Source organism: Papilio machaon, chromosome 10 (genome assembly GCF_912999745.1).
Source record: "Papilio machaon chromosome 10, ilPapMach1.1, whole genome shotgun sequence".
NCBI lineage: Eukaryota > Metazoa > Arthropoda > Insecta > Lepidoptera > Papilionidae > Papilio > Papilio machaon.
The window spans coordinates 1,264,108-1,279,506 of record NC_059995.1 but is presented as its reverse complement, the minus strand read 5'-3'; the positions used below and the strand labels follow the sequence as shown (position 1 = coordinate 1,279,506).

The 15,399-nt window shown below is 32.3% G+C and overlaps 1 protein-coding gene across 1 annotated transcript; it reads right to left on the bottom strand.

Annotated features, from left to right (window-relative positions):
• Positions 1-2,137: 2,137 nt before the first annotated feature.
• On the bottom strand, positions 2,138-13,966 carry LOC106708002 (sulfotransferase 1C4). Its single transcript, XM_014499454.2, has 7 exons — positions 13,739-13,966; positions 9,621-9,755; positions 5,392-5,491; positions 4,659-4,981; positions 4,306-4,400; positions 3,535-3,700; positions 2,138-2,942 (listed from the first exon to the last, which is right to left on the bottom strand). Exons 1-7 carry the CDS (start codon positions 13,818-13,820, stop codon positions 2,803-2,805), a joined length of 1,041 nt encoding a protein of 346 aa, XP_014354940.2. The 5' UTR covers positions 13,821-13,966; the 3' UTR covers positions 2,138-2,802.
• Between the last annotated feature and the right edge of the window lie 1,433 nt (positions 13,967-15,399).

The window sequence follows — 15,399 nt, the reverse complement described above, 5'->3', positions numbered from 1 at the left end:
CAACAACTGTTGGTGTATCGTCTTAAGTTCAACTTTACGATACTATGACATTTTTTATCACTTTTGTTTGTTACACTAGATAAATATTTATTCTTTTTTTTTTTTACACAAATACAGAGATGATTTGACAGCTACCTCATTTTTAAAGTCAGTCAAAAAGACCACTCATTTGTCAAAAAGCGACTGCTACACCTAAGTTATATATTAAAAATATATATTTTTTTGTTAAAGCCTTGAACTGAAAACCTGATAGCCTTTGTACTTAGGCATACGCATAAACTGTTTGTGAATTAGAGCGTACGAGGCCCATTAGACCGCAGCGATGCGACGCGTGGCGTGATCGACCCTTTACCGAGGTAGCCATGCCTGAATACTGCCCTGGAATAAATGCCCTACTTAAAGGGTTATAATGTGATAATTTTATCAAGTATCAAAGGAAGGCTGGAAATAGTTTTATGAGAATTAAGATAAAATCTTACTATCTTACTGAAATTATAAAAGCGAATGTTAAGTTGGATAGTTGGATAGATGTTTGTTAGAAGGTATCTCCAGAACAGCTAAACGGACCTCACTGAAACTTTGTTATAGATATAGAACATAGTCTGGAAGAAGATATAGGCTACTTACTAAGATTTATTTTAGTTTCTCGCGAATGGAGTCCCGGGCGACAGCTATATAAATTCTGTCAGATATATAAATTCATCAATTATAATATGTTTTCTAGTATTGCATGAGAAAAAACAATTGTTTTGAATTAACAATGAAATTATATAGTTTGAGTACGAGTTAAGTTACGTGTTGTGTTCCTGTTCCAAATGTTACAGTAAAACATTCGCTTCCGTCACTAGAACAAAGTTCTAGAAACTTGGGGCGCTTGTGTGAACGTTTTTAAATTTGTAGTAGGTATTGTTACTAACACTTTATTTATATTGTTTGGTATACAAATAGTTTAATTAATAGAATGTTGAATAATTATTAATAATTTTTCTATATTAAATAAGATAGAATATAACTATTGTACTATCAATTGAAAAAAAATTGAGTGTTTTTTTTATTTTAACTCTAGCTTTTGCCCGCAACTTTGTCCGTACGGAATTAAAAAAAAATCTTAGTGAGTAGACTATGTGTTCTTCCAGACTATGTTCTATATTTGTCACATAAATTTTTGATTGCTAGCTTCTAGCATCTAAATTTAAAAAAAAAAAACACGTTATGTAGAAAACGTAAAACAAAACAAAATCTAATTTCCAATACAGTGCAACTGTAAGAAACTGAAACAAGAGTAAGTTAGTAACACGGGACCAATGTAACCCCGACTTGCGAGTTGTATGATTTATCGCGCAAGATTATTGCAAAGTCCGTTTTGATTTACTGCGTGTTTCAAACAACGAAGTGCAGAGTAAGGGGCTGTGAGTTGGTGACGTCATGCGCTCTTACAATTCCTAAAGATTGTTGGAACTTTGAGGGATGATTTAGGGGAACTAAGATTCACTATGTATAAACAAGGTTACCAAGGTCAAATTTATCATAATAGTGACATCAATTTAATAGCCATTTAATGTTTGAATTTTTTTTTTGTATTTAGTGACTGTTGTAGATTCCAAAATTGCGGTCTTGTACAGACGACTGATGCTTTTGACAGCAATTCAATACCATAGATTAAATAACATTTAATTTTATAAAACAGACTACAAAAGCTTGATTAGCAGTTCAATATGCTTGTTCACTGTTCAATCATTGTTAATATAGACTCACATGATAACCATTGGTATGTCGTAAGTTCAAAACTAGTTCAGTGCATTCGTACTTCAACCGCAGGTTCCGGGGAATACAGAAACTTTGAACAAGTATCAAGAATTGACTTCGCCGTATTCCGTTTTATAACTCGCTAACTGACAACGTATCTAGAATTTCGATCGATCAATTTTGTTCATATAACAGTTCATTTTAATATACAAAATGATGAATAAATAAAATATCTCGTTTTAAATTGTATCTTTTATCAACATTTACATTATATAACTTATATTAACTTATACGAATATTAAATTATTCTAATAATTAGAAATTGTCTTATTTAACAAAATAATATAACTTTAGTAAAATGTTTTTAGTTAACGGTAATTGTGAGGTAATTTTAGGTAGAAAATACGTCGAGACTTATTTTTTACTCTTATAGAAAATTACACACAATTGAAAACTTCAATATTTACTTATTTTATATAGCTTTTGTGAACACATGGATAGACTTATAGGCTATGTCTTTAAATTTCTAAGAGGTGGACGTAAGAAAGACTTAGAATTAGGAACTCCTTCAATCTAAATGATTTAGTTTTTTGTATTTTTTTAAAAGAATTTCTTTTCCACATTTTAAAAGTGGCAACATTACTTGTATAAACACAATGATCATTTAAAATCAGGACACTATTTGCTCCTATTATATCTACTTTTTCATGTCGATGATCGAAGTCTTCTGATGTTCTCATCAACTACAGGAATCCCATCAACAAAAAAATTAGGAATTCTGTTCTTCTGTTTCTAAAAATTAGCTAAGGGTACATTAATAGTATAATTTTAAAGACGTGATGATGACAAGCTTTAGTGCCTATTTTCACTTAGCGTCTAGTCGCTGAACTGTGGCTATGCTTTGCAGTCACTTTCATAGAATTAAGACACGCGACCATTTTAGTGATGGCGCGCACGATAAAATCATGCGGTTAATCGCTAAGTGGAAATAGCATTTTATGTTTTCACTGCATTCTATAGAATCAGTCTTATTAATAAATATTAATACTGTAACAGTTACAAATGGGAGCATTCGGTCTCATTCAATTGGAAGGATGGATAAGAGAGGTCTAGGCCTCTCAGACGCGTTGAAATAAATTCCTCAGCTTGCAGCTCCATTTCGGCATCGAAGTGAGTTCGCCAACCACCTGCTTCTCCTGAAAATTGACAAAAAATAGGTTATCCACGCAAATACCTCAACTGTAGACCCATGTGTCACTATCCAAGTTTGAGTTAAATGACGCCTCAACAATATTTTCTCATACGGGATCATAAGTTTTAAATTTCTTGACGAATAAAATATAATAGAATAATCCGAAATTGAAATATGTGCTCGTGTGCTTTAATGAGTGGTAGATCCCGCAACAAGAATATTTGTTGGGTGCACGAATTGGCCGAGTCGGTGCAATACCACGACCACACAGAAGACAGGCGTGAAGTGGAAGCAATTCCGCGTTTCGTCTGATGAGTGTGGTACCGGAGGCCTAATTTTTTGTCCTCTTTCCCATCCTTTTCTTAATAGGAAAGGATGGGAAGGGGAAATGGATTTGGCGGAAGAGGGGACGCATAGGAAGGAGAAATATCCTCTTTCTGTGCGTCCCCTTCTCCGTTACGCATCTGCATTTGCGGATGTCTATGGGCAACGGTCGCCTCGCTATTGCGGCGAATCCAGGTGGCCGTTTGCTCGTTTGCCACCTTATGATATAAAAAAAATGTGCTGTCATTAATATTAGATGGTTAAATATTTACCTTTTCTAAGAAATTGTACTTCAGTATTATCACCAGCCGTGTTATTGACGTTTTTGTTTTTTCGCAGACTGTCGAAACTGAGATATTCTGCTAAAGTTTCTATTTTGTCTGCCGAATATTTTCTGTTTAGAAACTTGCATATCGCACGAATTTCTTTCGGTAGATCCTGAAAAATTATTTAAGACAATTCATTTGGATTTTAAAATGTAAAGAGTAATTCTCATAGTTTATTTTTTATTTTGTAACGCCCCCAAAATTACCAAGAAATTACAGAGATCTTTAACTAATGTCTTTTAATGATATTTACAAGTAATAATAATTTATTATCTTATTACTACCTACTATTAATAATGCTTGTACAACAAGTCATATTACGTAATCCGAATAAATGCATCATATTGATTAAAGAAAGAAAGAAAGAAAGAAAAAAGTAAAGAAAGAAACTCATTTATTACCACACAAGTACAAGAGAAAAAAAGCACATATTTATGAAAATAATTTAAGAGAAATGTGGTAAAAGGGGCCAACTTAGTGTATGCAGAGACGGCCTAAAGCAGTCCCTGCGCTGGTTTTCAGTTGGCTCCTTTGCATCCACCGGAATAATTGCATAACATGGAAGGAATAACTCAGTCTGTTCTATTATATAAGAAGTGGTTATAACTTAGTTGAAATCAGTTTAATGAAATTAAATTTAAATGAGCGTTAACCGAGAACTTTAAAGGACCCCTTTGAACGACAAAGACATTGGTATAAACTTTTCGTTATTGTTACCTTAATCATATCTTCGTAGAAAATGAAATGGAGATTCGGATTGTGTCTCTTTTCCCAGGCTTCGTTTGTATGAGCTACAATCGGTGTCCATGGCACTGGAAATATTCAGAAAAACATATTGTAAGGCACTAATACATGTTATTTTTATTATTCTTACTAATATGATAAATGCGAATGTTTAGATGGATGGATGGATTTTTGTTTGAAGGTATCTCCGGAACGGTTCAATGGATCTTGATGAAATTTGGCACAGATGTAGAACATCGTCTGGAATTAATGGATACTGGAATACTTATTAAGTTTTTTTTATGCCGCGAGGAGAGAGTTCGTTTATAAAATATCAACGAACTTACACAGGTCTCTTCTGAATGCTTCCCAGAAGGTCTGAAAGGTTGCTCGCATTAGAGTTTTGGCGATCATCTTGTGAAGGTAATAATATGATACAGCGACATCTCTCGGATCTCTGGCGACATAGATGACTTTAGCTGTGCTCAGCAATTTGGGTGGTAACATAGACAGTGGCAGATGTGTCTTGATGAACCGTGGTGATGGGGCTTCCGCTATCGCTTTCCAACTGGGCTTCCTAACGGCATGGTTCAAGCCTTGGAAATAAGCTAAGTTCATAAAGTTTACTTTGATTAACTCAAATGCTACTTGTGGTATATGTGCTGTTACTCTGAAATCACAAAAATATATTTTGGTTATTAGTGCGGATAAGATTAAGGTATATATTAATTTTATTTATTTTAAGTTGTGCTTATACAATTGTTAGGAAACTAGATAATTTCGATTCTTACTAATAATGCACATTTTTTCTTCTTATGACTTATTTATCATCTTTATACCATAGATACTTTTAAATTATCTTTATTAAAGTAAATATCGTAAAACGGAAAATTAATATTTTTTAAATGTAATTAAAATTTCTAATTCAATACTAAATTTTGTATGTATTATGAGCTTTTTTATTAATTTGAAATTTAAATTGTTGAAATTAATTGTTGTGACTTTAAATTGTACCACGATTAATGTACATCTCAATTTATGGTAGCAAGTTTACATAGCTACAAAACATGTAATACTCACTCCAACATAGGAAATCGTTCATGGAGCGGCTTTGCTTTGGCAACTTTGAAGTCTAAATCGTTTTCTATGAGCCAGACCATTTCCTGCGTCCATGTCGTACCTGAAAAATACGGTCGCTTTGTTAATTTATGAAACACATCATATTCTACATGGTATATACCAAGGATTCCAAAACTATTTTGGACAAGTGACCCCCATGGTCAAATTACCTACTTTTAAGATCAATTGTTGTTATTATTATTATACATTGCGACTTAGATCAATAGAAGAAAACAGAGTGAGAAATAGGAATGTTTTAATTTCAATATCGACCCCAGGGAGTCGATATTGGGAGTCCCTGGTATATACCTTTATGAATTAGATCTTTATATTTGAGACACTGTAATGAAGAGGGGCTAGGCAAGTGCTATTTGCCACGTTCATAGCACAACTTTTTTATTACTACATTCGATCATCTACATATAGATTATGTTTGTTGGTTACACTTTTAACTTTCCACTGCTAATGCCGCTGTCGCCTTTTTTTAAGAGACTGAAGGTTGACATGTGCTTGTAATATTTCAGTGTTGAAGAAAACTTTCATTTTTTATAAAGGTAATGGATCAATGACCACTAAATAAGTACTTAAAAAGATATGTGAGCTTTAATATATAATTATTTTTCTATGTAAATAAAGTAATAATTAAGTACAAAGTCAAAGTAGGGTGTGGCAAAAAGAAAGTAGGTGAAGATAAACAAATTATTATTTATATGAATGCACTTAAAATGCACGTAATGCTGGAACTGTATCGGATTAACACATTAAAAATATTTTTATGCTTTTGTTTCGATAATTTCTTGAAATGATAAGACTTTAGATATCAGTACGAAACATATTTTCCACATATGTTTATCATTGGACTTTAATCCATTAAAAGTATGTGATACGAAAGCGAAATTTTTTAATTATTAAATTACAAATATCTTAAAGCGACTGTACTAATGATCATTACTGTAGCAGAGCTTGTGCGTAATATTAGAAGATTGCACAATAAGGAATGAAATATGCAGACCACAGTAGTACACTGTGTTCCGTGCAAAAGTTGCTGTAAGCAGGAAATCTAGAAGACGAACGGAGAACTTAATTTGTGTAGAATAAAAAAGTGACATTTATACACATAACTAGGTATAGGAACTCCTTTGTAGCTATTTCATGGTTCAGTGTTGGGGCAAGATAAAATGCGTTGTTCTTTTAAAAATAGTGCGATAAAATGCTTCTTTTAAACAATATAATTAATGTTCATATTGGTGAACATCTAATTAAAAATTAATAGCTCCGTCCGGTATCGGAGCTGGATTTAAAAAAAAAAAACTTAATTAGTAGGCTATGTCTTCTTCCTGAGTATGCTATATCTATGGCAAATTTCATCAAGATCTGTTGAGCCGTTTTGGAGATACCTTCAAACAAATAAACATCCATCCATCCATGTAAACATTCGCGTTTATACTCATAATCTTTGTAAGATTAATTATGAATCATTGCTATTCAGTTATTTGTGAATAATATAATAATTATAGTGATTTAACAACTGTCTGTTTTGAAGTGGTCATTGATGACTAATTATAGATTATATTATGTTATGGAAAATATAACACACGATTCGTCATTTAAAAATGATAAAAGGTACATTTATCAGAAAAACTTCAGAAAGCATTAGAAACTTCAGAATAGAGAAATTTTATGTAAATCAAATATGTATACAATACAACTTGAGCAATGTAAAAATTGATTTTACCTGGTTTTAATTCTAGAATTTATAAAAATGGCTTAATAACTAGTCGTTGTTAATATTACTTTATTGCTTCTTTATCGATGCAATATATTTTGTCATTTAATAATTATGTCATATTCAATTTATAAACCAACAGTATTAGTTTATCTTTCTTTGATAATATAGTTCGATTGTACTTTAAATTACATTGATTATGCAAATCATTATAACGATCGATATACGATTTTCGATATTCTACGGTATAAATAACTTGCGTAAGTCCACTGAAATTCACTGTTGTAACATATGGAAATATATTATTTTCTCTCTTTTTATAGACAGATAAAGTTATCTTACCCGGTGGGCATAAATCAAACTAAATTATGATAGTTCACTAAACGCCCCCCTTTTCAATGTCAAGTAAGTGTCAAAAGATCCTTTCCGTACATAATTTCTTATGCATATGTAGGTTTTACATTTGTTTGGACAGAACTAACCGCGAAAGTGGCGCCTCTCTTACCGACTCACATGGTTGATTAGATTCAAAAAAGGTTAAATATCATGTTCTATTTTGTCAAATTACGTTATCCAGTTACAACCTTTTTGCATCTAGATTTTTACGACTGCGTTTATTTCTACGATTCGCTCCATTTTGATAATTTCTGGCCTACGATATTATCTGATAGTGGCTATCAGCATTAGATTTTATCAACATGTATATTGAAGGCGAAAATTTTTGGAGATTTGCGGCAGTAATTCTTTAAAAAATAAATGTAACTTATCAGCTCATTCACTCCCCAATTAGGGACTTGGTACTTACCATAAGATAGACCTTCGTCAATCACTCTGGCATTTGACATAACCATGGTTTCTAACATTTAAAAAGTTTTTTTAAGCTGTTGAACTCTCGTAAGTACATGAAGGATCACACAATGTGCTCATTTTTACCTTAATATATTTCTGTATTGAAGCATTCCGTGGAAACAAGTGGATTTGGTTTGTAATTTCGAAAATGACTAATGTTAATCTTTGGACATCGCAGACGCACTCGAGGAATATTTTTTTATCGTGATATGTGTCAGCTTAGTATTATTAGAAACCGAAACGCCGTTTCAAAATGTAACACTTAATATTAGGCCAATCGAATAATATCAGGTATAGATAATCGGAACCGAAATTAAAGTCTATCAAAAAAAGGTAAAAACAATAAATAAAGAACATATTTGAAGTCGGTTAAAAAATTGGTACATCGAGTCGGCTTGTAAATATTTAAGTAATTGAAGGAAGTTCAGCATATTATGAATTCGAATTACCAACTTTAAACTTAATTAAAAACGAATGTTGAATTGCATTTAACACATTCAGTGCCACTACCATTATTTCTTTTAACATTTACGTTACGTTACTCATGCCAGTTGGCGGCAATCAATGTGTTAGCTGAATTGAATCCCGAAAAAAAGACGAATATCGAACGAACTAGTATTTATATTTACATTGTATTTTAACTGTAAAAACAAAACCGAGTGCTGTACTCATGTACACGCAAACACTCTATTCGTTATCAAAGGCGTTTGATATGGTTCGCTATAGATTAATCCATGTAGTTTTTGCTTTATTATCACTGTTTGTATTGAAACCGTTACGTGGTAACTTTTATTTATTATGAAAAAACGATTAACTAAAAAAAAAAAAATGGGACCCATCTGCAAGCACTTCCTTTCGATTAAAATATTTTTCATCAAAATCGGACCACCAGGGGCGGCGTTTCGCGGTGACACACATAAAAAAAAAAAATGATAACCTCCTTCTTTTTGAAGTCGGCTAAAAAGTGTCCGGAGAACTTTTTAGATCACAGAAGTCATCCTTAACATGATTAAATACCTATAATGTAGGGTGTACAATATGAGGCGGTAACAGTTTGCAGTTTGCCAAAAAGAAATCTCTATCTAAATATAATCACCACCAGATGTCGCTATCATAGCAATGTGACCACTGCCCATAGATATTTCATTATCATCAGCTCACTATAACGTCTCCACTGAGGGGCACAAAGCCTACACTAAGTTAGGTTTGATTAGGCCATATTCAACCACGTTGATCAAGCGTGGTTTGGTTGACTTCACACATATCTTTAAATTTCTTAACAGATATGTGCAGGTTGCATCACGATTTTGTTCACCGTAAGAACTTCGGATAAAAGTATATATGTAAATCGAATATCGAAAAACACATTGATACATGGTAGGATTCGAACCCAGGAACTCCAGATTACAAGTCCTTAACCCATGAGCCACCGACGCTCTATAGATATTTGCGATGATTCAAAACATGCATATGCGTTGCCTAACTTTAATGTACATGATAAGGATATTTATATCCCGCGGAATTCATTCCCCTTTCCGTTCTCTTCCAAAGGTTGGTAAGTGGAATAGGAATAGGCCTATGGCCTATTTTGGATAATAATGTTGTTATAACACACCTGATCTTGGAAAAGTGATGACCCAGATGTCGTCAGGCCTCACTTCCAGGTTGTAGATTTCCTCCGCGTGTTTTCTAAACGACGCCGCCATCACGTATTCGTTCTTACCGCATTTTACAAATGGTTTCGTATATCCTGGAAATTAAAAATAGGAATATTTAATTGTTTGCTTCGATCAGACGAAGAATTGAAGATACCAGTAACTTAAAAAAAATATCTATATATATAAAAGAAAGTCGTGTTAGTTACACTATTTATAACTCAAGAACGGCTGAATCGATTTGACTGAAAATTGGTGAGCAGGTAGCTTAGAACCAGGAAACGGACATAGGATAATTTTTACCCCGTTTTCTATTTTTTATTCCGCGCGGACGGAGTCGCGGGTAAAAGCTAGTATGTTATAAAAACAAAAAGTTTTATTACTTTAATTTTTTTTATCAAAGGGGAAAGAAATTTATTCAGTACTGCTTCTGAATTTATAAGTACAAAATTTATTAAGTGATTTTTCAAAAAATTACAAGACAAAAAAAATAACATTTGAAAATTTTAATTTATTAAATAAAATTTTCAAATGTTATTTTTTTTTTCATTCAAGGTTACGGATAAAGGCTGGTGATGAAATTTTCATACCAAAGTTATCTTTAACAATATTAATAGGTAAGAATTTGTATGTACATTAGTAATTATCAATTTATTGCAATGATTACATGATTCACAGTTCAAGTGCGCGTGCACTCAAAATATTACGTCAATTGTACTTAATCGTTATTTAATTGAGGCTATCAATTCTTATATCTTAACATATCAGACTCGGTATTGACCGATATGTTAGGAATGGCTGAGCTTCCGCATTTTGGTATTTATACTAGTTATATCCCGCGACTATGCACGGAAATTTCCTTCTATTTGAGTGTAGAATTATCGCTCTTTACTACGAGACAGGATTTTCGAGACATAATAAAACTTTGGAAAGACCTAAAGGATTTTTTTAGACGCAAAATTAATTTAAGTTACATTTTAATGCAATAGAAAGAAAGTTGTATAGTTTAGCGTTATTATTTTCTATGGCGTAGTCTAGTAGACTGATCAAATGCTCTGTAGGATTATGCAGCAATAACATAATTTTAATATTCGTCAATTAATGGCATTAAAAATCGTATGAAAGTCGGTTTTATCGATCGCACCTTCTCAGGTATTTTGATAAAGTTGATTCCTTCCAAGGCCGGCGTGAGATCGCCTCTATCTCTGCTCATATCTTTATGATTATGCATTACTTTATTACTCAAATGCTCCATTGATAAGTGAATTTGTTATTGATAGCGAGCTTTTATGTTTCAAACATTAATAATTAAATGGATTTATATGTTTGTAGGGTTTTTACAAAAAGAAACATGAAAAAGTTAAAAAGACGACAGAGGCATGTCATCTTCATCATCAGCTCAATATATGCCCCCCCCGAGAGGCTCGGAGCCTACCCTTAGTTAAGAGTAACTAGGCCATAGTCAATCACGCAGCCAGATATGTGCAGGTTGCAGTTTTCTTTCACCGTAAGAACGTCGTATAAATGTACATATGTAAATCAAAACTCGAAAACACATTGGTACATGACTGGATTCAAACCTAGGACCTGCTGATTGCAAGTCAAATAGTTAACCACTGAGCCATCGATACATAAAAGCATGTGCACGTAGTAAAATAAAAATGTTCATGTTCAAAGCACATATTAACAATTAAGGTAACTAAATCCTAATCTTTACTAAATTTATTTCAATGTCACTTCTGTCTTTTTCCATAACGTGGCTAAAGTTTGAATTTTTCATTTCATAATCAAATTAACGTGTCATTTACGGTGTCATTTATGGTATGTGTCATTTACGATAATTAATAATATTAAAGATAATTATAATTTTTTATGTCTTTCACTGATTATTGGAGAAATCATGTAATTTGTCCTAATAAACTCGTAATTAATTCTGTATTTTAGCGCATAATTTCTGTGAAATGTGTACAGTTTTCTCCATTTCAAAAAGGAATATTATTCGTATTTTACTTGTAGGATATTTAATTGTATTTGGTAATTTTAATCTTAATTATTGTAATCATATTTCTTGTGATTTTTTTCATAATAAGTTTTAATTTATAAAGATTTTAATCTTACATCTAAATATATGAAAATTACGAAGTCTCTAACACGACTTACTTTTTGAACTTTGTTCCAATTATTATCTGATACTTTATCAAACATTTTTTATTTATAAGATTAGTAATCGACCGATGAGAGTGAAGAGGTTAATACATAATATATAACTACAGATACATAATCTATAGGTATGTTATATTAAAGTACATATAATGGACCGAATATCTCTTTGCAACTTTTAAGTCAAAAAAAGTTGCAAATAGACCACATCATGAAATCCACCGTAATCCCATAATAAAACCGCAGGAATTAAACGCTTCTCGCAACGAATTTAAAATTATCATGATTTAATATAATAAATGACTGTTTTCGCAGTAACATTTGTAAATACCACCACATCACAATTGTTTGAAAAATTTTTTTTTGGTATAAAAACTTTTGTACGAAAAATACTTGGAGTTCCGGAATGTTCTTAATTTAGTTAACAATATAACTAACTAAATTATACGTAAAATGAACTAGATAGACCATACTGATAATCAGTATCAAATTAAAAAATAAATTGGTATACTGCGAACCTAAAAGCTTTTAATTGAACTAGGTAAATTATAAACTGCCCGCAAAGTGTGTATTATGATATAATTAAAAAAAATATATAAATATCCGTATAAAAAATACTTTTTTAATTATCAGTAGCAATAGATTGTGAAAATGCACAAATTACTTATTTATCTTTGTGGGACAACGATAATGTTTATAATCTTAAAAATTGTCAATGCATTTTAAATAATGCGTTCCAAAACCATTTGGAACGCATTATTTAAAATGCATTGACAATTTTTAACACCAGTTAAAAAGAATTATTCTTTCCTTGCTAATTTTGTTCAAATTATGAAGAATTTATTTTTTTATTTTAAACATCTTATCTGGTTGTTATAGTAATAGAAATAATTATTAGAATATAATCTTAACGTATATTATAAACGTAAAGTACAAACAAGGATATCTGACCCGGTGATAGAGGGCCTGCTATCACGGTAAGATATGCCAAAAAATAAATAAAATCCACTTAGACATAAAAAATGCAATAAAAGAAAGAAAAATACAAGACAACTACAGTAAAAAATAATGTGTCACATTTTTGACATTGATAGGAGGGCGCTAGGGAGCTGTCATAATTTATTTTGACTTATACTCACCGGGTCAGATAGCGTTCAGTTTATATGTTTAATTGTGTCTATGAATTCTGGGTTTCGATTGACTAGAGACGTGACACTTGCATTAACGTAGGTCGTTTCAGTTTTATAGAGTACTAGCTTTTACCCGCGACTCCGTCCGCGCGGAATAAAAAATAGAAAACGGGGTAAAAATTATCCTATGTCCGTTTCCTGGTTCTAAGCTACCTGCCCACCAATTTTCAGTCAAATCGATTCAGCCGTTCTTGAGTTATAAATAGTGTAACTAACACGACTTTCTTTTATATATATAGATGTAAGGTATATATAACAACATGTGTCAAAATGTGTCACTGCACTCAAAACCCAGAGTAATAGGTTTTTCTATAAAATATAGAGTTGTGGCCTACAAATATAACTTCTCGTAAATGAAATTCAAAGTCATCGTTTAATCTCGATTTTTTAAATGCGATAAAAGTTAATTAATATAGATTTTGTAAATTATGATATATTCATAAAAAATAAACATTTGAGTCGATAATTTTGTTGAATACAATGAGTCGCACGAGACTCCGTCTGCATGTAATTAAAAAAAAATTGTCAGTAAGACTCTATGCGTCATTCCAGACTGTATTTAAAATTGGATCCAGATTAATACCAGACTTGTACCCATATATCCCATCTCCTTTTTGATGGATTGCATAAAATCCATTTCAAAACATACCTCTATTAAGTAATTATTAATTAGTAAAACACAAAACAAATACAACACTGAAGCACTCATTGTATAACACTGAACGAACCGATTAGACATTTCTTGATAATTTTGTCTTCTTCAGGCGTGACGTTCCTGATCTCGTAAGGCAGGTCTATCCAGGGCGCCATCTTTGTCTAGTACACATTAACAGGAACAAAGTGACACTGTATCACTCACACGATATCCAACCTTTTTCAATAAAGTATAATCTAATCATATTTTATCGATCTAATGTAATTGATAACATTTTAGTGTGTTAAATAACGCGCGCGATGTTCTGAATTGCAAGTCCTTTATGAAGGATTTTCTTTTAACTATACGAATATTTTTTTTTACATTTTAAAGTTAAAGACACGTGTATTTCCGTTAGTGTGTTATCACTTGTGAATAATGCGAGTTCGTAATCAGTCGGTTTAATGAAAATTGTTCTATTTTAACTGAATGATAATTGAGCTGCAAATTAACAATCATTAAATAATAATTGGGGAATCGACACACATATTTGTAGTTGTTACCACGGAATAATTTTGACTATCAGGGTCATAGAGCAGCAATTCATATCATGTAAAAATGGCTTTACATAAAATAGTACATGACGATATCTGTATGAATTACGAACGTCCCTCCTCAATGGAATCTACCCAATAATCACAAAATTATTCGATGGCACGTCTATGACCTCATTAGACATTTCATTAGAATAATGGCAGGTTGATATGTAAAGGTTCGCTATCCATTATCTACGCATTCTCATAGTTTGTGGTTCATCTTAATACTGTCTTACTTGTATCTCTTAAAGTAAATATAATGCTTTATAACAAAGTAAATGTTGGCAGAACTTTATTAACCATCATAAAAGACTAAATCTGAAATAGTTCCTTTCCAAAATAATATAATAAGTCATTTTAGTTTATAAGCCTCTCGACAAACTTGCGGAAAAGTGGAATCCGATGGTTGAAACAGTATTACATTTATCTTTGTAGCGTTAAACAATAAACCTTATTCCGACTACTTAAGACATATATTAAGTGCAAGTAATTGAAACAAACTTGTGGTACAATGACCTAAGTTTTGAGTGGCTTCAGGCGAGCGGGTTGGGGAAAGTGCCACTAGTTTAGTCGAGTCAGAGATCGTGAGATTGATAATTATACCATAGAAGGTGCATTGACATCAATTAAAAAGGGTCATCGCACAATAGTTGACATTTATGCCCGTCTGAGAGAAGGGTTATGTTTTTCGTAGTTATGTATCATGGGAAGGGACGCACAGAAATAGGATATTTTCCTTCCAATACGTCCCCTTCTCCGTTGATTAAAGGTAGACAACCCATTTGTATTTGCAGATGTCTATGGGCAGCGATGGCTTTGCTATTTCGGCGAATTGAGATGTCCGCACGCTTGTTTGCCACCTTATCTATATATTAGGTCCTTACATATGAAATTGGCGTTTTTCGTACTGGCCACTTTAATCACGAATTTCTCCTCTTTGGTAAGGAATTCCAAATTCAAATTTGTACAGCTATAGACTCATGTATTTGTGGTTCGATGAGCGTCATTCATTTGTTTTTTTTCTTCTGTTTTTTTCTGTTTGCGTCTCTCATTTTACAAAATGGAAAACTTAAAATATCGCATTATTTACGAGTACGAGTTCCGCCGTGGCACTAGTGCTGCGGAAACGACTCGAAGGGTGAATGATGTGTATGGCGGT